At 43.7% G+C, this 25,680-nt stretch overlaps 1 protein-coding gene across 1 annotated transcript in view; it reads left to right on the top strand.

Moving 5' to 3' along the window:
* phldb1b (pleckstrin homology-like domain, family B, member 1b) overlaps positions 1 to 25,680 on the top strand; it is an 80,278-nt gene that overhangs the window by 40,851 nt on the left and 13,747 nt on the right. The window contains exons 6-7 of the mRNA XM_034701555.1: positions 8,377 to 9,872; positions 25,269 to 25,378. Of these exons, the coding sequence (XP_034557446.1) occupies positions 8,377 to 9,872; positions 25,269 to 25,378 (1,606 nt within the window). The remainder of the gene's footprint in view (positions 1 to 8,376; positions 9,873 to 25,268; positions 25,379 to 25,680) is intronic.

Below are 25,680 nucleotides of genomic sequence, written 5' to 3'. Positions count from 1 at the left end.
TTCCAGTTACAGCTGGGCCTGTGTGGATGAATGAGCTGGATTGTTGCGAAGCGGAGCAGACGGGTGGTGAGGTGGAGCAGCAGGGCCGTGTGTTTTACAGGTGGATGTTTGCACAGCAGTAAATCTTCAGCATTCTTGCTTTTTTATTGCTGAGCAAGGGTGGAGGGCTGTAGCAGAGACCCAGTGACTAAACCAGTATATTAAAGTGGTGATAAACAATACTGCGCCAATGTATAGCTTTAATCAAATTATTTTCTAGTCAGATTTAGTTAAATATGGACTTCTTTTTGGATGTTTTATTCTTGCTTCTAAGTCAATATATTCCTGTGATAGCTGTAAATGCTGGAAACCCTCTAAAAGAATGCTCTCTGTTAGTTTTCATGACTTTCCTGCTTTGACTAAAGTTATTTTTCATGAGAAAAGAACTATAAGGCACCAGAATGCAGGGAAGTGTCCAGACTTTTCTGCAGGAATGACCCTCCTGCATCACTGACTTATCCTGGGTGGTCATGAATCTATATGCACATGCCCACATAGCATTTGGCTTACATCTCTGCATCACAGAGTTGTTTTTAACTAAATAATAACACAACAAAGTGATAACAAATAGGCTTGTGCTTTATTCTTGAAGGATTTAAGAAGATATTTTTGCAAACTCACATTTTAGAGAACCCACAACAGACAAAATGCTCCAATGAATCACCAAAACAGCAACTAGCAGCCTGTTGCAACCTGTTTATAAAGATGGCCAACGCATCTATCCCACTGTATGAAAGTGAAAGCAAAATATTGGGCGCTGAAATCTTGAGCTGGAGTCAGAGTCTGTACTTGTGTGGGTTTGAAGCAGACTCTCACAGTAATGGAAAGTTCAATGACTCTTGTGTTAGTGTTTGTTCCTTTCCTCTCACCGTTCCTCCGCTAATCCGGAGCACACAGTGCTGCAGGAGCCTCATTGGTCAACAGAGCTGTCAATCATTATACTCCTATTTATCCCATTCGCAACACATAGCTAATGAACACTAAACTTCTTGTGAAATAGACATTCAGACATAAATCAACATAAAAACAAAGTATTATGTGTGAGAAAAGCTTATTTGATGCATGTTTTGATTTGATAGTTTGACCCATGTCCCATCTGTTAACATGGAGGAGGCAGGCTTTATGTCCCATACTGTAACCAGACAGTAGGGGGAGCTCCAAGCAGTCTGGCTCCTCTTTGGGGATCTGTCATGTTGTTCCTCTTATACAGTCTACTTGAATCCCACCTGTAATAATTATGACAAATACATATTTTTGGGTGCAGCCAATCACCACCCCAATAAGATTTCAGGGAGGGGGGTATACCACCTCAGACCACCCCTCTGGACACGCCCCTGCCAACATGGTTATATTTCCTGGTAGCCTCATAAAGTAGGAGCATACAGTCCCTGTGCTCCTGTTTACAGCTCAATAACAGCCCCTTGTTGTCAGCAGCAGCAGCCTTTAAAATGCAGCACCCGTTGAACCCTGCAGCCTGAATGGAGCCCAGCTGGGACCCGGTGCTGCAGTTCACACCATGCATGTTTTATGAGCATCTCATTCCTCCGCGTCTCCAGGCAAAGTTTTCAACTGCTTGCGTACGTGTGTGTTGTATACAAATGTGTGTGTTCTGCTCCTGGTAACCACACTACTGTAAGTGTACCTCTTCTTGGCTGGCTGTGCGACCATGAATGTGTCATAGCATCTTGTTATTTCCCTCCTCTCTCTGTGGATGCTGCCTGCCTGCCGGCTGCTGTGGGATAAGTTTAGCAGCACACAGGCTCGCTGGCTGCTGTGCACTTCCTGATGCAGTAATGAAAGCTTTCCGTTGTTTAGAAACGTACTATTTTCCTCAATTATGCATTCCTGGGTTGAATTCAAATGAAACCTCATTATACCACTCCCAGGATAATCGCTGCATATCTGGCATATCAGTCAGAACACTTTAAATAACACTTGTTATGTATTTATGTACTCTAGGTGCAAAGCTATCATGAAGAGCAAACCCAGCTGATCTGACCTCGACCTGTTTAAAATTTTGGCGTGAATCAGGATTGCAGATAGATGGGGTTTGTCCTGGTGTTTTGGACACAACTGCAACATAAAAACTGAATTAAAAAGAGGCAACAGGAGGGATCAGCATTTCTTTTAATGCAGGGAAACCTAAATTCATAGAATAAACATTGACACTATAAAGGATTAATGTGTTAAATATGTACAGTAAGGCTTTGGGAGTGTTAAAAGGAGAGTTGTGCAAGGAATTATAGGAAGGAAGGAAAGTATAAGAGCATTCTGTAATAACTGAATTTCCCCCTGGGTTAAAGAGATAATTTATGTTCTGATTCTGAATTCTGTGAAAGTTTACTATGCAAACTACAGAGATAATCAAATTTAATCTGCAAATATTTTTATGTTTTTATGATTTTTCAGACAAAAATGTCTAAAATTATCAGTTTCAGCTTCATAAATGTGACAATTTTGCTGCTTTTGTTGTTCTGTAAACTAAAAGTTTTGGGGTTTTAAATGTTGGTTATAAAAAAAGAAGCTCTGGGACATGGTGATGAGCTGTGATGAGTTTAATAGTTGTGAAAATAGTCCATAGATTATTCAGAAAACTGCTGTATCTTTGAGATGCCGGTCATGTTCACCTGTCTGTTGTTCAGTTCTGACGTTCTTCACCGGGTCAGTGACGGTCCACTGACCAGCTGTCTTCACCGGCCGTCTGTCAGCTCCCTCCTCTTTGCTGATTGGACGCTTCCTTTCCGTCTCTGCTTGGCCAGCAGACGGCTTTGTGGCTCCGAGCTGCTAACTGAAAGCGGCCGCTGGCTGGAGTTACAGTATCTTTTTCAGAGACTATTTATAAAAGCTCCAGTTCCATTCTGCTGTCTGCCACCTCTGCACCCTCCCTCCCTCCACGGGTTTCCCCTCCCGGGTCCCGTCCTGCACCCACCGACCCACCGTCCTCCTCTGTGCTCGGTGAAAGGCCTTTATCTGCCTGTGATTTGGCTGCTCTATCTGTCTCTGGCTGCTTGACAGTCTGTAAAAAGCAGAGCTGAATGCAGGGCTGAATGTTTGGGGTGCAGTTGTGAGTTATTGTGGTTGCAGCGTGGCACCACCACATGTTGAGTCTCTGATGTTCAAATGTTTTTATTATGATGCCACAAAAACAAGTCTCCATCAGTGAAATCAGACTGGACAGTTTAGAACAAACAGAGAATCTTTGAGTCATTTTAAAGAGTCTCTTTCTTTCCACTTATTTCCATGTCTTAACAAGGAAACAAACCACTTTTCCATCCCTGAGGAAGAACTCTTCCCCTTCAATATCAGAGTAATGAGATCTCCAACCAGCGGAGCTCCAGACAAACTTTAATACCACCATCCCACAATAATCACAAGTGATTTGCAAAATACATTTGCATTGCAATATTGCTACCAAAGGATCTGGAATTGTTTTCTAAGTGTGCAATAATGAGTTTAGAAATGCAAGGCTTGATTAGGCCTCTTGCAACATTTAGATCCAGTTTCAGTCGGCATGGTTTGTCTGCAAAGGCTACTGTCAGCATCAAAATCCCAGCCTATTAAAATGAATTTGTTTATATCTTGATCATAATTATAAAAATCTACATTACAGTACTCTGCATATATTTTAATAATGGCCTGATGATCAAATCAACCCCAAAACAAAGATGTCAGATTAAAACGACATGCTAGAAGGCAGATTTATTACTCTTTCTCTCCCCAGTCTCTTCTAAAAGTCACAGATTCTGCATCAACGAGTCAATAACAATGACAGGCCATAAAATCCACTGGTGTGACTCCCTTAAACAATGCTGTAAATCTCAGAGTAGTTCTCATCACCCCGGAACTGTGTCAAGTTGGCCAGGAAGCAGGAGATTGCTTGGGGTAACCTTCAAAATAAAAGCATGTTTTGTGTGTGTGGATTTTGAATAATTGAAAGCTGACACAGCAAAATATAGAAGTTAAGATATATCATTTGCCTTTTTGTTATTTGTCTACGGTGGCCCTGAAGTGCAAATCACAACGGCAAATCCTCCGAGGGTAACTACGTCTTCCGGTTTGGTTAATGTGGGACTATTTTCTGATTTGCCGTTGTGTTTTCTGATTTGCTGTTGTGATTTGCACTTCAGGGCCACCGTATTTCTCAGGGTAAAATCATAGACTGTATAAGATATGTACGTAGTATCCATGATGTCACCCACCTGTTCCTGAGTGCTGTTTTGAAGCCAAACGACGGTGGCAGCTATATTGGAAATGCGGAACTCAACCAGGCATAGTGTGACGTAAAGAGGCGGGGTTTGAGCCTCTTAGCCAACAGCTACGTGTCCCCGTGAGGAAGTCAAGTCAGTCATGTCCTTATTTGGGAAAAAACTTGTAATCTTGATATCTTCTGAACCATCGCGTCAGAAAAGAAATTCACCCTGTACAGTGTGTGCTGATAGAGAAATTAGCTACGAAGACCCAAGCCCTTTTTTGAACCAGGCTGTAAACATGTTTATTAAGTCCTGTAAAGATCGTCTGCTTTGAATGGGTGTGTATGTGGTTTCCGGTGTTTCTGCCACCAGCCTCTAGTGGATTCTCGATGAATTGCAGTCTATAACACTTCCACATGGGCTTCATATTTTGAGACCGGAGGTTGCTGCTTGGGTAAAATGTATGACTGATACATATTGACTTACTGGTGCTCTAAAGTGATGACTTGAACTATATGTGTTTTATTTTGAAAGTCGTAACCGGAAATGAAGTGTAACATTGGAGTGACTTGACAGCAGTGGTGCTTTAAGCAGCAGCGGTGCCTCCTCGCACCCCAACCCCCGGCTGAATCTTCTTACATCCCTCGGTGTGTTGTGGAGGCTGGCACGGCAGGGCTCCGTCACACCCGGTCTGTAGCCGGTGTCCGGAGGATGAGGGTCCCAGTGTGGGTCACATAGCAGGTGAAACTGACGAGGTCGCAGTTTTATTCCTTCATGTGAGTAACCGTGCTGCTTTGGGCAGGAGACGCTGATCGAACCGGTCAGGCGCCAAACTCCATTAAAGAACTGTGGGTTTAAACAGTACTTCCTTTTTTTATGCAGATGTAGTCACTGCTGGGAATTATTAAACACCTAATGCTTTTAATTGGAACCCACTTTATTAATCGGCTGTGGTGTGATCAATAAATAATTAATGGATAATTTGGAATCATACATTTTTCAGCCGAGGGCTCCATGTCACTGCCTGCTCTGAGAGGCTCTGAGAGGAGGAGATACTGAAGCAATGACAGATGGATGAAGCATATGCTCAAGAAACAAGGGCTTATTGATGCTTGAAGTGATGCCGTATTATAGAGGTCCGAACATGTTTTAATGTGTTTGAAGCATTTTTGAAGAAGTCACGCATATTAATCCACAGCTCAGCCAACACTAAATTGCCAGATTTCTTTATGAAGTTTGGCACCGTGCACCCGAGGCTAGGGGATGGTCTGTATCCCATGACATCATTGCATTGGGCTTTCTCCTAGCAAACGGTAGCTTTTATTTCTGTCACCCCACCCCCCTCGATTTGGACACTGCACATAAGAATGAAGCCGGTGTGTGTGTGTGTGTGTGTGTGTGTGTGTGTGTGTGTGTGAGAGAGAGAGAGAGAGAGACACGATGTGACATTGACTTCCAGGTGCTGCTGCATGGATTGCATGCATTATTGTGACAGCCTGCAGACTTGCATGCATGCTCCAAGATTGAATTGTGGTCAGGCTGTCATGAAGGCAGAGTCTTTCCAGGGGGAGCAGGCAGGAAGCTGCTCCCATCTCTGTTAAACAAGCTAATGCATTATTTGTGCAGCTTCTGTATTTCAGTGCAGTTTTGCTATTGGGACATCTCTGACATCATCCCACAGTCATTTTTTATGACCCCTAATGTTGTTACATCACTGTTGGACATGACAGTGCCATTCCTGTGTGGTCTTAAATTACCTCTCTGTGTTTGCAGTGATGGCTGCTCCTTGTTTCCATTCAAACTGAAACAAAATCAATTGAAGCAACGGAGTAAAAGCCAACTGGAGCCTCTGAATAGCCCTTAAAATGAGCTAGCTTAGCTCACATTTCTCATGTGAACCTTATCTCCTTTTTGCCATAATCAAGGCGAAGAGGGCCGGATCTTTGCAGCACCTGATTGAGTTTTTCTGCCTCATCAGTGTCAGAGTCTGTGACATTTTCTTTTCCATGCATCAGTCCTTAAACGCTGCCGTTAACCGAACTGTTTTCAGTCTCCCTTCAGGTTGCTCATCCTGAATAAAAAGGATGTCAAAATAACCAGATTATAGTCTCTGCATTGAGTCTGTGATCAGGGCTGCATCATATGCACGAGAGCTATCAAACTGCCTCTCAGACCAGTCAAACACTTAACTCACCGATGTTCTAAACAGATTTAATTTGGTATTAATAACACCTGATCTGTGCTCTGATCCCTGCCTCCAGGCCATGCCGGTGACTCTCCCACGTGGCCCGGTGTTTTCGGTTGTAATAATCTACTATGCTGCTGACATTAGAGAGAGAGACGGTCAGGATTAGATTACCAGGCCTGTGTCCTCCGTTGCTTTCGGGCCACGCAGTAATTGGGTTATGTAGGCACATTTTCTCCTGATCCCTATCCAAAGCACAGGCCTGTCTGCCTCTCTGTTCATCTCCTCGCCTGCGTCCTTCCTCCTTTCCTTTCCTCGCCTTGCTCTCGTGCTTCCCTTTCTTAAAACGCTTCTTTGCTGGGATGGAGAATGAGGAGTTGATGATTGCATAAAACAGCATGAATGGACGGTTGAAGATAAAGGGAATGTGTGAAATTCCCTGGAGGCTCAACATTTTGTTCCGGCGGACTTCCTCAGATGTTTCCTGTGATGAGAATAATATCTGCTGTCATGAAAACAACATTTCCTACATCTAAGGTTACACGTTTGTTGCATTACTCCTCTCTTTTAAGATATTTTCATAAGAAGTTTATTGTTTATAAAAGAGGAAACAAGAAGCAAACAGTTGAGTAACACACTGTTTACTTTCTGCAGAAGCTTAACACTCACTGTAACTGCAAGGCTGTTTGTGTAGACACTATAATTTTCTCAATTTACCTCTAAAGAGGAAGGGAAACAAAGACACACAGCTAAGTAATGACACAGTCTTAGGAAAACAAACACAAATTTGAAAGTGCATAATATTTTACGAGGGCTGTTGCAAAACAACTCATGGATGGTTAAAGATAACTTCAAATTTACATTTAACGACGAGTCTAAAGGTAAGAAAACACCAGAAAATAGTCAAAACTTAGCATCAGTTATTCAACATAATAAACACAGGATCAGAGTCTGCAGGTAAATAGTGTCAACGTATTTTGCAGAGTGTGACTAAGGTTAGCAGAGCTAGCACCTCCTTGTGGGTTAGCGTCCTCATGCCTGTGCTGGTTCCTCATTGCTCTGGTGGAGTTGTTACATGTCAGGTTATAGCTAGGGTTGGTATTCACGGAAAACTAGCATGAATTCCTCAGGACTCCGTCTAACCCCCTCCCCCCCTCCTCCAAAACGACGCCCCCGCTCGCATGAATGGAACGGAACGGCAGGTCGGGATTTGATTGGTTTCATCATTTGGCTCCTGATGGCAGGGATTGGTTGGTGTTTTCTCAGGTTTACTCCGGCTGTAGATAGCAGCTTTTTTAAGAACACATTATGTATTGATTACCATCAGGACATAAAGATCATTTTAACCAGTATAACAAAAAGTGGATCTAAATCTGAATACCAACCCCAGCTTTAACCAGACAAAGCCTGCATACAACATTATCTCCATTTACTAGATCAACATACTGACAAACCACGCCACACTACGAGATGACATTTATCACCTGTGCTCGTTTACATCCAGGTAGTAGAGCTTTACAGCATTATGACAGCTATTAACTTGAGCTGCTGAAATGTGGTGAAACCTCTTGGTAATTAAAGACATAAACACTCAAAATTATGACTACATTGCATTTATAGATGAGTAAGGGCTGAAAGATTTCTTCGAAGGTGCTACACACTTTACTGCAGCTTCCCAACACAGGGAGCTTAATTATTGTGAAGAGCAGAATGTGTCAAACTCAGCTGTCAAATTAACGCTGCTGTGCGGCTGAGAGGTCCTGGCCCACACATCGTACTCTACAGACTTGTGAAAACATCTCTGCCTTGAGTCAAATCCTGCAGAAACCACACAGCAGGCCTTTCAACATGTCACACGTTTAGTAGAAGAGTGTGTTATGTTCACGTATTAGCTGATAATTATCGTTAAGCTGAAATGTTTTATGATTCAAAGCCTGATGACGGTTGTGTTTCTGTCCTCAGACACAGAGAGCTTGGTCAATGGGAATCACCAGGCCGGTCCAGCCCAGTCTCCCCCAGCTCCTGGAGACAGAGTCCAGTCTGAGCACAGTGCGATCGTCAGCTCCATCGAGAAGGACCTGCAGGACATCATGGACTCTCTAGTCATGGACGACCCTCAGCCGTCCTCCTCAGAGGGCAAGAAGCCTCCCGGAGGACCCATCACCGGCTCCCCCCTGTCCCCGATGGTCAACGGAGGGGGCCGGTTTCTTCTCTCCCCTCCCACCAGCCCAGGGGCCATGTCTGTGGGGTCCAGCTATGAGAATAACTCCCCTCCCTTCTCCCCCCTGTCCTCCCCCTCAGCGGCCAGCAGCGGGAGCTTCACCAGCCCCTCTCCCAGTGGAGGACCCCAGGACCAGAGTTCGTCTCTGCCGCCAGTGCCTGTACGCTCCTCTAGCTACAACTTCACCGCCCAGCCTCCACCCGTCCCACAGCCACGGACCATACTGCCCAACTTCAGTGGCGGTGGGCTGAGCCAGAAGGTTCAGGAAAGCCCCCGACTGCAGAGGAAGGTCCTAGCAGAGGCTCCTCAGAGCCCCAAGCCGAGCCGCCGAGGTCTGAGCCAAGACGGGTTTGAGAGCCCCCGACAGACCTCTTTCATGTCCTCCTGTGAATCTCTCAGTAGTAGACATGTCGTGCCAAGTAGCCCCAGACTCACTCCCAAATTCCCTTCCTGTCCGTCCCCGTCCCCCTCCAGTCCCAGGACCAAAACCACCACTGTGCTCCAAGAGAGACCTGCCAGTCCCTTCAGAGAGCAGGCCAGTCTAGCTGACTGCTCGCTCTCCTCCAGCCCCTCCAGGCAGCTGTCCCAACCCACCAGAGCCTTCCAGCCCCCCCTGGACCCCATCGTCCACATCATCCAAGGATCACCCCTCCAGCAGCATGCACGTTCGCTGCAGCCCCCCGAGAGTCCCCGCATGGCGAGGAGGAACCTGGAGCTGAATGGCAGCGGTGGAGGGTGCAGCAGTATGAGAGAGCTGCCCCCTCTTAGCCCCTCTCTGGCTCGGAGGGGGGTCCCGGTACTTCCAGGGGCTCTCCCAGGGACCATACCCACCTTGAGGACTCCTGATAGCCCCTCAAGTTTGGGTAGGTTTGTCCCAGAGAGTCCAAGGCTTCGCCGCAAGTCTGGATCTACATCTGAGGAGCCGACGTGCAGCAGGGGGATCAGAGCCCGCAGCCCGTCGCCGACCTCCATGATGATGGATGGCGGGGGTTCAGGAGGCCGAAAGGCAAGCTTTGGGAATTCCTTGTCGCCTGCTTACAGTCTGGGGTCCTTGCCCGGTTCGTCCCCCGTGTCCAGCCCCAGGAGCCACAGGAAGATGTCTTCAGGGAGACCTCACCCAGGGATGAGGGAGAGGAAGAACAGCATCAGCGAGATCAGTGACAACGAGGACGAGCTGCTGGAGTATCACCGACGGCAGAGAGAGGAGCGGCTCAGAGAGCAGGAGATGGAGAGACTGGTGAGTCACAAACACACGTCACTCTTTCATGAACCTGACAAACCAAGATGAGAGATTTCATCTTCTGATTAGACTGACTGAGAATTTTTTTACTCATTTAATCAAAATCACGTCAGAGTTTTAACAGTTTTTGCAGATATTTCTGATCTTACTGTTTCACAAAAGTTCATCCATCACCCAGTTTACAAACCAATCATAACTTAGATTAGACTTGTCATACTTCATCGTCCCTAAGGCAACATTTCCCAAAGGCAGTAGTGCAAATCAAAACAAACGGCACATTGCAACCTGGTGGAACATAGCAAACACATTAACAGCAAAAGTGGCAACTGAACTATCCATTTATCTCTAAGTTTCATGGTTTTTAAGACGTTAAAATGTAGAAAATGTTTTAGAATAAGCCATAACAAGCTTTTAGAGGCAGAGGCAGGATCTTACAATCACTTGTTTTGGTTCCACCATCAGTCAGAGAGTCAAAAGATCTATCCAAACCCACAAAATCAAAGAAAATCTGCAAATTCTTCCATTTTATCAGCAGATTTTACCTTAAGAAATGACTTCAATTAGCAAACCAGCTCCGATAGTGATATCCAGTTATATTCTGTCCATTAACTGATCACTTGTGTGTTAATATTATCACTGTTTCTGCTGCATTTTGTTTATTTATGTATATTTTTTCATTCATGTTGTCGTTTTTGTTTTTTTAAAGTTATATTTTTGGGCATTTTTGCCTTTAATGGGCAGGACAGCTGAAGAGAGACAGGTAATGTGGGGAGTAGACAGTGGGGGAAGACATGCAGTAAATGGTCGAGGCTGGAAATCGAGCCTGCGACCCCTGCAACGAGGACTATAGCTTCTGTATTATGGGCGCATGCTTGGACCACTAGGACAACGGTGCCCCGGTCTAGATTATGTTTGTGGTACGAGTATTATCATCCACCAGCATTTTGTTTGTCTTTGCTTGTTTGAAGGACGGTTTGTAAAGAGAGCAAAAGAGGCAGAACATGTTGGCTAAATGCAATCATTAGATGTGCTGTTAGCTATTTAAAGACAGTTTAGCTTTAATTAATGTCTTTAAACAGACATCTGCATGAAAACACAGCTCTTGGATATCTCCTCATGTCACTTGTCTGACCTTCCACAATAAAGTGCTGCAAGGTGGAAGTCTGGAAAAAGTTGACCCTGCAATTTCAATACATCATAAGTTATCTGATTGATTGATTAGTGCAGATATTTGTGTGTCTATTGTTGATTTGGTTTGGTTCTTGACGTCTCCTGACACAACCTTCTCATTTCTTTCTATAATCAGACTTTATGCAATCCTATATTTGTGCAAATAAATAAATAAATCGCCCACAGAGGTTGCATCCTTGTCAGACAGGATCAGAGATTGCTCACCAGCTAATAGATCCAGTGCTGCTTGCAAGTTGAACTTTAATTACAACTCATGCCTGCTGAGAGTCCAGACATCAAAGTGAGGCGACCTTTAAACCCTGATGTTGGACAGAGCATGAACTTTGGTACTTGCTGATAACTGCTGTATTTAAGGTGTTTCAGGTCCAGGTGTAGATACTAGATCTACTGTAGCTGTGTGTTCTGGGACTTAAGACAATAAATGTCCTCAAAAGTCATCAACTTTGGCATGCCTAAGCTGCATCGTTCTTCTGCTGTAGGTTTTCTGTGGATGTATTCGGGGTATACTGCTGTTTATAAAGACGAGACTCCTTCCCTGAGCTCCTGACAGGGATGAGAGGACTTTTAAGAGCTTATTAAATTAGCACTATCTCTGCATTACTGAGCACACTGCTGCTGATGAGCTTTGGATTAGACTTTCCGGCTGGTTTGAGAAGTTTCATCCTCTTGAAATGAGATTTCCTTTTTAAAAATGAAGCCTTCGTATGTTTTAATATTTCGTCTGACAAAGAAAATCTCCGAAGTGTGGTGAGGCAGGATTTCAGCGAGGATCTTAAGGCATGTCAGGACTTCGCCTGGAGCTCCGTCTCACCCTTCTGAGAGAGTTTCATTAGTTTGATGATCACTGGAGGAGCTGAGATGCAGAGCTTCGGTCTGTGTTGTTTCCTGGATGACGGCTCTGAAAGGATTGCAGTATCCGTGTGTTTGTTTGGAAAAGGAGGAGTAACCCTGCCTGTAAACCTCCTCAGTGAGCTGTCTGTAACTTGGCCTGCTAAACTGCTGCTGTCATGCCGTCTCGGGGTACCCTGATGCACCCATAGCAACCGCATTGTTTGTTGTTTCCTCCACTGAGCCGAGCGGGGGAGGGAGCTGTGTTAGACATCTTGAACTTGTCTGCCGGTCTGAAAGAAGCCGCTGAGACAAAGTCCTTTAAAAGGTCTTTATGTGTGTGTGTGTGTGTGCGTGAGAAGCCGTTTGTTCTCCCGGCTTGTAATTACAAACTCAGGTTGTGTTTTTCAGAGTGAGAGAGTGAGTGACGGAGAACATGCCCTCTGTCTCTGTGCAGCAGGTCTCGTCTTGGACCTCCTATAGAGACATGGCAGCAACACAGACCTGAACACTGAGCTGTGTTTAACCCTTCACAGAGGGCCAGACAGGAAGCTGCTCTGACTTCAAACAGAAGAGACCGGTCTGTCCATCATTATGGAGAACAAGTTTTCCTCTTCTTGTTTTCTTTCTCAGACTTTCTGACCTCCTTTCAAATTTCCTTGTGCATTTTTAGATGCATATAGCACCAAATCCCAACAAATATTATCCTCAGACTCTTTCCAAACAGAGCAGGTCTAGACCGTACTCTATGTTCTATTATTAACTAAGACCCAACATGAAGCAGTGTTATTTTTAGCGCTATTTTACAGTTAGTCTTAGTCTTTAGACGAAAATGCCTGTTAGTTTTAGACACATTTTAATCTTTTCAGCCCTTTATAGTTTCAGTCTAGTTTTAGTTGACGAAAACTCAAAACATTTTAGTCTTTGATTTTTGCCAAAACATCTTCACTCTTTAAATAATTAATGTAGTCGATCAGATATCGGTATCAGGGTTATACCAAGTCAAGTCAAGTCAAGTCAAGTCAACTTTATTTATACAGCACATTTAAAAACAACCAGTGTTGGCCAAAGTACTTTGCAAGGTAAGAAGTAAAAAGTACATGAAGACAACAATAAACAACAACATAACAGGATATTAATGTCCTCTTCACGAGGAGAAGGCCAAAGAGAAGAGATGTGTCTTCAACAAAGATTTAAAACATTCAACAGTTGGGGCCGATCTTAATTGGAGTGGCAAGCCATTCCAGAGCTTGGGGGCTGCTGCTGCAAAGGCTCGGTCTCCCCGGGTTTTAAGGCGACTTTTAGGCACATCCAGGAGCAGCTGGTTTGTTGACCTCAGCGCTCGGGTTGGGTTGTGAGCATGGAGAAGATCAGCCAAGTAGGATGGAGCCAATCCATTTAGGGCCTTGTACGTTAAAAGTGCAACTTTAAAATCAATCCTGTGACGGACTGGGAGCCAGTGGAGAGCACGCAGCACAGGTGTGATGTGCTCCCTCTTTTTCCTGCCAGTCAGGGGGAGAGCTGCCGCATTTTGTACAAGCTGCAGGCGCTGAATAGACACCATGTCTAAAGGCTGATTTATACTTCTGCGTCGCCCCTACGCAGCAGGGGCTGACGCGGACATGAGCCCCACATACTTGTGTGTCGATGTGTCCGTGTCGCGCAGCAATTCTCCTCCGAAACGCCTGAGGGCAGTGTGGTCTCTCTGATAGCCGGTCGCCTGCTTCCGGTCCTGCTACGATCTCTGTTTACTTTTCCTCATCGATTCAGAGCGTGTTCTGTTAATCTACAGCTGATACATGTTGCTGTTTATCATACAGACATGATTACATGAAGAATAGAGAGGAGGAGATGAAATACACGGCCGATGTGTGGCCGATGTCCGGGATCCCGGAAGTGTGAATGCGGGAAAGACAAAGCCGTCGAGCGGACCAATCACAGAGCTTGCGGTCCGCGTCGGCTCTACGCGTAGTTACATTTTGGAGGAGGTGCACGTCAGCTACGTGCGTAGGCCTCTGCGTAGGTACGGGAGCTATGCGGACCTACGGCGTAGGCTACGCCGTCGATTCGACGCAGAAGTATAAATCAGCCTTAAGCCCACATACAAAGAATTACAATAATCAAGCCTAGCCATAATAAAGGCATGTACAACTCTCTCTAGGTCCTTAGGAGGGAGATATGCCTTCACCTTCGCTATGAGTCTCAGCTCGAAGAAGCTGGACTGAACCACAGAAGAGATTTGTTTCCCAAATTTGAAGGCTCTGTCAAAATGAACTCCAAGGCTCTTTACAGAGGAGTGAACATTTACTGCGAGAGGGCTGAGAGTGCTCCCATCGAACTGTTGGGGCTGTCCAAATACAATGACCTCAGTCTTTTCCTCATTAAGGTGCAGAAAATTTAGGCTCAGCCATAACTTTACATCTCTCAAACAGTTGAAGAAGGACTGCAGGGATCCATTCCTCTTTAAGCTGAACGGCATATAAATTTGCACATCATCAGCATAACAATGAAATGAGATGCCATATTTCTGGAAAATAGATCCCAGGGGCAGCATATACAATGAGAACAGGATAGGGCCCAAAACAGACCCCTGAGGAACACCACAAGTAAGAGGGGCTGTCTCAGAGGAAAAAAGTGTTCAAATCGTCAACACTCCTTAAACACTTATGCTTGTGTAATATTTTAAATTCAATAATTCAGCCTGGCCCTGCTAAAACGTCATAAGAAAACATTCTTGAAGTGACCACTGTGAGTGTATTCTGATTCTCTTGACTCACAGAAAAATGCCATGAAAGGACTGTATTGCACATTTACGACGGTCCTTGAATGCACCTGCAGTGACAGGCGCACTGGACAGACAGTCAGTTCACGGCACTCTGAAATGCATCTGCATCTTTCAACAAGGAGTTGATCCAAACTTACTAAATGTGTCTGATGTTTCACCAAACTGGAATAAATCAAGCTGTAGACGCCAAGCTTTTTACGGTCATAGTGGCAAAAACATCAAACATCAAATATGAAACAGACGTCCCCCGGTTGTGTCTTTGTCATTAACGCACACCAGGGGGTAAAAATCCTCAATGAAGATGAGACAGATGCATGGAGGTGAGGAGAGCTGGTTCATAAAGCACACCTGCTGCAGGTAGAGACCAAGCTAACACTGAGCCCCTCAGATAAGAACTCAGCCTGTCACAGGAAGTCATCTCGCCATCTTTAAAGACACACAGCGAGGAAACATGGATTTCGAATGACCGACGATCCGCCACTCAACTTTTCGTCTCGTCATCGTCTCATCAACAAAATCAAAGCATATTTTCGTCAGAGTTTTTGTTATCAGTGATGCTCTTTAGCTCGTCATAGTCTCGTTTTTGTCATGAAAAAATGAGTCATTGACGAACATTTATCGTCATAATTTCATTAACGAAATTAACACTCACATCAAGACAGGATAAGATCCAGTCCCATCTTACAGACAGGACTCAGTCTGATCTCATCTTAATCCACCATGAGCAGAGCACTTTGCAGCATTTAGCAAGTTACAGTGGCAAGGACAAACTTCCTTTAACATGCAGAAACCTCCAACAGGCGTGCTGTCAGTGCAGCAGCTAGTCCTCAGAGGAAGCTGTAAAAGCTGCTTTCACTCCTCTTCTAATGAGTAACAGTTTGTCATATGTTACAGGCTCTTTGCACATGCTCAGATGAACCTTCAGGTACTTCAGTAAGTCTCTCTTTTTGTTCATACTGAGATTTCATTAACCACACCAGACTTTGGACTTGAACAACTTTCAGGCGCACAAAAAATATTGACAAGAGAAATGAGCAAACAGCCGCAGCACAGAGGGTCAAGACCACCTGAATGTGGAGTAAATAAGTCGTACAGGGACACGCTGGAGCTGCCTGGTACACGGCGTCTCCTCTCCTCTGCAGGCTGTGATGGGGTTGTGTTTTTTAGAGGCAGGAACTCGCAGCAGCAGCTCAGTGAGGAGGAGGAGGAGGAAGAGGCAGGGCGGGGAGCTGCAGGGCCTGTAATTAGTCACAGTTGACTCACTGTCATGACAGATTTTTCTTGCCCCACAGCGTCTGCATTCAAAGCATTTCACACACAGCCTGCTACTCATTCACACAACTGATTACCTAAAAACAAAGTTGTGTGAACAGGGATGCTCGGAGAAGTTGATTCAGGGAAGAGACTCTTATTGTGAAATCAACAGGAGTACACAGCTCAGAGGCAGCGGGAGGCAGCGGGGAGATTACAGCGACGCTCAAACTCTGAAGAAATTATATTCTGAACGAGGTTTGGTCTGTTGGTGTGCAGATAAATTTCACTGTGGGACTGATACCTAATTTCTTCTTGTAGCATCTGCTCCAGGAGGTCTGGATTTCAGTATGAGACGTGTTGGAAGTGTTGACCAATCAGGTGTCAGCAGGTTGAAGTTTGTATGTGGAGCAAAAGCAGGCAGAATGCAATCAGCTGCAACCAGAACCCGGCTACTGTCAGTGTGTGCAAGTGCTGCTAACAATTTTGCAAACATTTTAACACTTCACACTTTGTCAGCTCAGACAATCAGTGTCCTGATTTCCTGACTTCCTTGAATGCATCAGACTTTCTTCTTCTCTTGAGGTCAGACCTGACTAATTTGACTTTTTAATCTTTACAAATCTGCACGATAAAGTTGTTTTGACATTTATTGAATTGTTTTTTCATGTCCATGCTGCTGAAGCACGCCAGAGTAGAGAGAGTAAGGAGCCGTGAAAACAAATCCGTGCTCTGCAGACAGTGAATAAAGCTGGCGCTCACACTGGCTGCACCTGCAGAGCGTTTTAATTTCCTGTGATGAAAACAAAGAAGAAACAGAGGAATAAACAAACATGCACCTGTCTTAAATCTCAGCTGCTGGTTCTGATTATTCCAAAGATCACATATTCACATAATTAAAAGATGTCCCGCTCAGCAGTGAAACCTCAAACACAACATCTAGTTTTGTGTTTTCCATCGGGGCCGCGGGGTGAGTGCTCTCTAATGACCCGTCTGTTTCCTGTGATCCAAGCTGTCCGGCCTGGCACGACTCGCTCCACATGGCCGTCTGACTGACACGCTGACTTGGCAAACACACTTGGCGTAAGAGCTGAGTCGCAGCGTGCCTCGTCTGTGGCACTCATGCACACACACACACCGAACACACACGGTTCTTCTGTCCACATATACTGACCTTATCGTTCCTGTGACGGCTGCAGCGCTGGTTTTAAAATCAGACTGCGGTGTGTTTGTGCTCTGAATGAACGTAATCTGAGTGTTTCTGTTATCTGAGCATTGAATAAGTTGCATGTAGCTTTAAATGCAACTTTTCTTTTTTGCTTCGAATGCTTTAAAGCTTCTCTCTCAACCCTGAAAGATTGATGACAAAGACGCTCGATACCTCTTTGAGTTTTTTAGTAAATACATCATCGTGAAGAACGGCTCATTAATCAAACTGGACAAACTTCTTTAGTTTATTAACATGACCTGAGTTGAACGTCTGTCTGGTGTCACACAGAGGTTTTATCTTCATGTTTTGGTGATTATAAAAACACTGAATGAAGCAGTTTGACTTCATAATGTTTCCATCAAGAGTGAAATATCTTTCCTCCTCTTCAGAACAAACTGACCTTGTAACTGAAAACTATAAAGACATCAGTTTGTGTTTGAATCAGTAAATATTGGACACACTTTGGTGAACATAGCTAACATCAGGAGAGTTGAAAGTAAAGCTGATGCAGATGATTGTAGCTCAGGTTAAAGGTGAGAATGCTTTCAGGTTTGCTGCTCACAAGAGTTTTAACTCAACTCTATTAATACAGCACCTTTCATACATACAAGCACACAGCCCAAAGTTTGTCACAAAATAACAGAGACAGGAAACAACAGAAATGGTAAAATAATAAAAGACACAATCATACACTATATTACCAAAAGTATTCGCTCACCTGCCTTGACTCACATATGAACTTAAGTGCCATCCCATTCCTAACCCATAGGGTTCAATATGATGTCGGTCCACCTTTTTCAGCTATTACAGCTTCAACTCTTCTGGGAAGGCTGTCCACAAGGTTGAGGAGTGTGTTTATAGGAATTTTTGACCATTCTTCCAAAAGCGCATTGGTGAGGTCACACACTGATGTTGGTCGAGAAGGCCTGGCTCTCAGTCTCCGCTCTAATTCATCCCAAAGGTGTTCTATCGGGTTCAGGTCATGACTCTGTGCAGGCCAGTCAAGTTCATCCACACCAGACTCTGTCATCCATGTCTTTATGGACCCTGCTGTGTGCACTGGTGCACAGTCATGTTGGAAGAGGAAGGGGCCCGCTCCAAACTGTTTCCACAAGGTTGGGAGCATGGAATTGTCCAAAATGGTTTGGTATCCTGAGGCATTCAAAGTTCCTTTCACTGGAACTAAGGGGCCAACCCCAGCTCCTGAAAAACAACCCCACACCATAATTCCTCCTCCACCAAATTTCACACTTGGCACAATGCAGTCCGAAATGTACCGTTCTCCTGGCAACCTCCAAACCCAGACTCGTCCATCAGATTGCCAGATGGAAAAGCGTGATTCATCACTCCAGAGAACGCGACTCCACTGCTCTATGGTCCAGTGGCGGCGTGCTTTACACCACTGCATCCGATGCTTTGCATTGCACTTGGTGATGCATGGCTTGGATGCAGCTGCTCGGCCATGGAAATCCATTCCATGAAGCTCTCTGCGTACTGTACTTGGGCTAATCTGAAGGCCACATGAAGTTTGGAGCTCTGTAGCAATTGACTGTGCAGAAAGTCAGCGACCTCTTTGCACTATGCGCCTCAGCATCCGCTGACCCCTCTCTGTCAGTTTACATGGCCTACCACTTCATGGCTGAGTTGCTGTTGTTCCCAAACTCTTCCATGTTCTTATAATAAAGCTGACAGTTGACTGTGAAATATTTAGGAGCGAGGAAATTTCACGACTGGATTTATTGCACAGGTGGCATCCTATGACAGTTCCACGCTGGAACTCACTGAGCTCCTGAGAGCGGCCCATTCTTTCACAAATGTTTGTAAAAACAGTCTGCATGCCTAGGTGCTTGATTTTATACACCTGTGGCCAGGCCAAGTGATTAGGACACCTGATTCTGATCATTTGGATGGGTGAGCGAATACTTTTGGTAATATAGTGTAGATAAAAGACTTAAAAATAAAAATAAAATCAATACAGTAACATTAATAATTATCACACATTATCGGCCAGCCATTACATGTTGTTTCTATTGAGTACTGATGCCTTCAGCTCGTCCTTTTTATGCACCCTTGAGGAGAACTAACCATTACTCCAAATCTTTTATCCCATCTGCTATCAGGCTTTTAAACTCAGACAATATTTTAGTTATTTTAAATAACATTGGTAGGACAAAGTAGATTATATTGTCTTTCAATCTTTGTCTTATCTTACTGTTATTTATTACACTTCATATAAACTAAATTAACTTATTAGCTGTCCTTCACATTAACCTCTGGTCTAATGTACAGATCTGGTGCTTGACTTGTAGCATGTATGTATGATGGATATGTTGTAAATGTTAAATGTTGTATGGTAAGCTATAAATGAATTGCCCCTCTTGGGATGAATAAAGTTGTCTGAATCTGAATCTGAATACAAGTAATAAAATAAGGAAGAGTAGAAAGCAAAATTGAAAATCAGTTAAAGTTAAAAAGATCTGAAAAAATACAAAAAAGGAAATGAATGAATAACTAAATAAGATCAATAAATGGGTAAATGGCGCCCTCCAGAACTTCCATAGCACTTGGGATGGTTTCCTGAACTTTGTCAGGGATCTTGATGGGCTGCAGTTGGACTGATTAACATCCAGCAGATATGATACACTGTTAAAATACTTTGACTGGCAACACTTCACATATGTGTGCAACTGGAGCGCGCGCCCCCCCCCCCTCCCATGTATGTGTGTGTGAGTGTGTGTGTGTATGTTTATGTGTTTTTGTTTTGTTTGCTTTTGTTATTTTTTCTAACATTTTAATTCACTCCTCAATTTCCTACTTATTGAATATTATTATTATTATTTAATGATTGTACTTGCTCTATTTACCTATTTTTGATTTTTTTGGGAGGGTTCTGTTGTTGGTTTAGTGGTGTCTGGTACGTTCCACCAGCACCCTTGATGTTCCTTTCTAATCTAATTTTGACTATACTATGGATATTTGTGTCTATATTCAACATTGTATCCCCGATTCTTATGAATGTATGTCCATGAAAAATCAATAAAAATATATTAAAAAAAAAAAAAAAAAAAAAGATAAATAAATGTTAAAATAATGATTGTAATAAAGACACTGAGTTATCTGCTGAGATCCTCTCCTCCAAAAAAAGACAAACTCAGTCGATAAAATTTGAGACCCGTTGGCAGGACTTTAGTGGCAGGGCGCCAAGATGGTGCAACTTTATCTCTGCTAAATTCTCTCCTCACCTTTTACAAGGCTGGTAATTAAACCTTCACAGTTACAGTTTAAAGAAACAGTTTCCTCACAGATGGGATCAGTTTGAGCGACAGGACGGGAAACACAAGATGTCTACAAGAAAGCTGAAATGTTTTAAAGGTGACATATCACGCTTTTTTCATCAACATATATATTGGTCTAAGAGGTCCCCAAAACATGTCTTTAAAGTTTATGCTCAAAAAAACACTTTGAAATCAGATTTTGGCATGCCTGAAAATCCCTCTTCTTCAGTCCTCCTCAGAACACTCTGGCTGTTTCCGAAATCGCCTGCTATACTAGCAGTATGTACTGATTTGTCCAAAATTCAGTATGTAGTAAGTAGTATGTGAACGAGAGCAAATTCTGCAGTATGCCAAAACTCCCCGGATGTCTACTGATTCAGGAAAATATCTCAGCATGCATCAGACCAGTCTGCCTCGCGTACTGTTTCCCACAATGCACAGCGCTCGTTCTGCTTTTTCTTTTTCCTTATTTTTTGACGGGGGGAAATTCGTTTTTGGGTGCTTTGAAAGTTATCAAATTACATATAAACCACTTCCTAACTTTTTAAATCATAAATGGATGCTAAATAAGCATTTTATTTATCGGCTTCGCCGTTGTTTACTTCCGCTTTCTGAAACCGGAAATCCAGCGAAGTCTGGCTCAGCATGCTGCATGACAGATCAGACAGAACAGTCATACTACATACTAAATTCAAACGCAGTATGTAGTAGGCAATACCTACTGCCTACTACATTAGTAAGTAGTATGTAGCAGGCCATTTCGGAAACAGCCTTCGTTTTCCCTCTGACCACGCCCACTCAGGAAGTGGATGTGCCTCGGCTGTCCAGCACGTTGATCTAATGTTTACATGTTGGCTGAATATACACGGCTGCTCAGAGATCACTGAATCTGATCCTGACGGAGAGGCGCCTGCAGCAGGACCTTTCTGAACCATTGGTCACAGATTTAGTGTTTCTTGTTGTTTTATTTATCAGTATGTAGACGTGTGTCTTGGTACACAGCTACCAACATGTAGCTATGTGGCTATGCTAACTAGCGCTAGCACTTATCCATGACAAATAAAAATCATCCACTAGATCTTCAAATCTGCAGACGTGGGGAGTAAAACCGACCTTTGTGTTTATTAAGACAGCCTACAACTAGCATGCCTCCCTCCTAAGCTCCTTGTTAGCACACATTTGTGCAGGTAATGATAAACAGAGGAGGGGATTCAGTATTATTTTATACAGTCTATGGGCTGAACAAGCTCCGAGCTCTGACTCCGTGACAGACCGGATATTGTTGTTACGTAACAAAAACACTGAAGTCTGAAACGGCTCGTTTCACACACATTTACAGAAAGGTGGAGAAATCAGAACAGGGGCAGAATGGATTTATTTCTTTCTCGGGGGGTTTGTAGACATGCCAGGGAAACATATTTCAGGTAGAGAACCATTAAAAAGTCAATTTTGCATGATATGTCACCTTTAATGGATATTACACGATCCAAAAACTGCAGATTGATTGATGCAAACTTTTTATGCAGCGTTGTGTCTGTCGCTCACATTCAACTGCTGAACTTCTACTTAACAACAAAGTAAGACAGTGCTCCGTCAGTTTGTATTCTTAAGGTCTTGACTCCTTCCTCCTCTAAAACACTCAGCGATACATCATCTCTGTGAGCTTCTGTTTGACGTCCGCTGTAATTAGCTGACTGGACCTGATTGTGTTGTGAAAGCTCGGAGGGGGCCGACTCAGCCAGCGTCCTGTGGTGGAGCAGATGTGTTGTTTCCAGCTCCTGCAGGTCGGTGTAGGTCATAAGTTGCATCTTTAATGACGTCCAACATGAAGCTTTATCCTACACACACTGCTATCTGAGTGAGCTGGAGTCTGTTTGTAATACTGCTCCTGAAATATGAGTGTTGAATCTCAGTTTATAAGGTTTTGCTTGAAGCAGCGTTTTGATTTAGTAGCATTTTTCTTCATCAAACAAGAACCTGAACTACTCTGTCTCTTTCTCCCTCTTTCACAAACACTCTGTCTTTCTGTCGGCCTCCAAGGTGAAAGGTCTGCAAGAAGCATGATGTGTGCTGCCTTACACTCGTCACTGCTGGCCTCAGTTGTCTGTTTTATATTTGGTACAGTCCTGTTTGTCTTACGGAAACGTCCTTGTACATGTTGTGACAAAAACACAGACACAGTTACCCTTGTGCAAGACTCCTCCACGCCTCCTGCAAGCTTTATCAAAGCCCCACCCCTCACTTAAATCAAATGTAGAGTTTCATGTTGTGAGAGATTGTCTGACAGAGAAACCCTCCTGCTGTGAGGTGCATGTATGAAAAGCAGAAATATCAGGGCCCGTGTGTCCCAAAATGATCTAGAAACCGAGGAGTTCATGATTGAAAGTCTCTCCTGCATGGTTAGTATCGTCCCTGCAGACTGAAACAGTTTGCACTCTCAAATAGGACTCCACCAACATTTCATACAAAGCTGCTGTGAGACACCAAACCTGCCCACCTCGTCTGCCAAATATATCCTGCACCTCCTCTGCTCAAACCCTCTGACCTGCGGGTGAGACTTTTACAGCATTGCACAAACTTTTCTGTAATTTTCTGCAGAGACAAAAAAAAATGTGCACCACAAAAATGTTTAGACTTCAAGCTGAACCTGCTTATTTGAGTGTTTGTCTCTGTGCAAACCGTCATTTCGCTGATTACTATCATTCTTATGGTGAACAAACTGAGCAGACGGGGACAGATGACACGGCTGAGTCGACTCCTCTGTGGATCTTTTATCTGGGACAGAGATAAATCCGTTTCTCTCTCCGTTCCAAAGGAAAGCTGCGTAATCCAGTCTTGAGACAGCAGCAACAAATATGCCACGTGTTGGATTTTCTGCTCTGAAAACACGGACGCGGCACGATCGCTGGATGCTTGGCTGCTTTGATTCTCTGTGTCGTGTTTTTAGTTGACAGCAGACGAGGCGGCAGTTCGAAGCTTCAGCTGCATTGTAGTTTCTGTATTCTTAATTAAGTGAAGTGCAGCCTGCTGTTTGGTGACCTCTCCACTAGAGGGGGTCGTGTTACTGTTCAGTGAAACAGAAGAAATTCACCTCCACACTGAGTGTTCTGAAGACTTGATCAGGCTGAGAGTTCATGAACAAGAGGATAAAGAGCCTACATGTTTGAAACAGAAATAGGATGAATGATTTAAGTTATAAAGCTTTTTAAAGACACATTTTCTGGTACCAGACTGATTTCCTCCAGTGAGGTCAGAGATCAGCAGCTATGCTACGTTCAGCAAGATTCGTAAAAAGCTGGTTAACACAAAGATTGATGGATCTTTCTTTAACTTATAGCAAAGCTTGTAGTTTGTGAAGTGCAGGAGTTATTTGAATATACTGAAGAAGGTGATAAATTGTGAAATATTCAAGATCTGTTCATGCAAAACTCAGCAAATATGACTTAAACCACCATCAAGAAGTATTGCTTGCTATCTTTTATTTTTTTAAAGAAAGGAAATGAAAGCTTTCTGTTATATTCTCAGAAGAAATATTAAACATACACTACCAGTCAAAAGTTTGGACACCTTCTCATTCAATGGTTTTTATTTATTTTATTTATTTTCAACATTGTAGATTAATACTGAAGACATCAAAACTATGAAATAATCTGGTTTTGCCATAATCTGGATTACAACAGTAGTCAAATAGGGCTATCCATTGTGAACTAACCCTACCTCTGAACAACACAACTGATGGTCTCAAACACATTAAGAAGGCAAGTCATTCTACAAATGAACTCTTGACAAGGCTCATGTTCATTAGAAACCATTCCAGGAGACCACTTCATGAAGCAGACTGAGAGAGTACCAAGAGTGTGCAAAGCTGTCATGAAGGGAAAAGGGGTCTACTTTACAGAATCTAAAATATAAAACAGATTCTGCTTTGTTTAACACTATTTTGCTCATTCAATAATTCCATATATGTTCTTTCATAGTTTTGATGTCTTCAGTATTAATCTACAGTGTTTACAATCATTAAAATAAATACAAAACCTTGAATGAGAAGGTGTTTCCAAAGTTTTGACTGGTAGTGTGTATGCAAAAAAATAAGCAAACAAACAAACAAAAAGAGCCCTTTACACTCCTGAAGATTTCAATACATTTTATGAGTGCCTGCAGGGAGGAGAAGGGGACCTCTGTAGACAACACGTGATGTAAAAAGAACACTTATGTTTACAAGATATTCAAGATGCAGTCAGAAGCTACCATGAAAGCGTTAGCCCTTATTTCAGTGCTACATGTGAAGTGTCATATTCACAGAATCTATAAACGAGTGGAAAAGAAGCAGAAAGAGTTTCAAGCAGCTTCATTATGTGCATGAAGATCGGCTGTATATGCACCAGGTTGAACGTTATAAAAGTCTTCACCTGCTCCGTCTAACTCTTGTGGAGTTTCAGCTGAAGCAGGGTGAAATATTCAGCAGTTTGCAGACACTCATGCGTACCCTGAAAATGTAAAAACTGTCAGCGCGTAAATGAAAAACAGCAGCAGGGTAATTCAGACTGCAGAGACTCCTTAAAACTGTTCAAATGAATAGATGTTTAAAAGTTTCCTCTTCATTTGCTGCAAACTATCAGAAGAACAAGAACATGACTCAGCTCAGTGTGCAAAAATCTAACTCTGTCCATGGCAGGCTCTTCGTCTTTCAGCACATTGCTGAGTCTTCTGCGTGTTCTGCATTTGACAGCTGAAACAGAAGTCATCAAACCTTTGGCCCGGATTAAATTTATCCTCCTATTTTGAGTAAAGCTCCCGTCAGAGCCTGCAGCGTGAAGTTCTACTTCTAAACTCAGCCCCTCGACTTTTCTTAGAAAGCCTCCTCCTCCTCCTGCAGGCCGTCCCCGCACATTATGATCTCTGACTCCGCCCCCTTCTACCGCAGAGTCCTCACCTCCTCACAAGACCTGGGTTGGGGGTGGAGGTGGGGGGTGCAGCCTGCTCTCCATCCGTCCTAAAGTAGAACAGCCAGTTGTGGAGTCACTTTACAGTCCAGGAGGAGCCGCTCAGCAGAAACATCTTCTCGGAGCTTTAGCTCTCAGGTTTAGTGTGTTTAAGTGAGTGTGTGTTTGGATGTGTGTGTGTGATGGATCGTACTATATGCTGGACGGCAGGAGGGACAGTACCGGCTCTGAGGCGGGTCAGAGCCGGGAGCAGGCGGTGCTGTACCTGTTGGCTCTGGCTCAGGAGAAGCCGGTGTTTGTGCCAGCGTGGCGTCTCTCATGA

Source organism: Notolabrus celidotus, chromosome 14 (genome assembly GCF_009762535.1).
Source record: "Notolabrus celidotus isolate fNotCel1 chromosome 14, fNotCel1.pri, whole genome shotgun sequence".
In the NCBI taxonomy this organism is placed as follows: domain Eukaryota; kingdom Metazoa; phylum Chordata; class Actinopteri; order Labriformes; family Labridae; genus Notolabrus; species Notolabrus celidotus.
The sequence above is the reverse complement of the archived record's forward strand: the minus strand, read 5'-3'. Positions and strand labels throughout refer to the sequence as shown.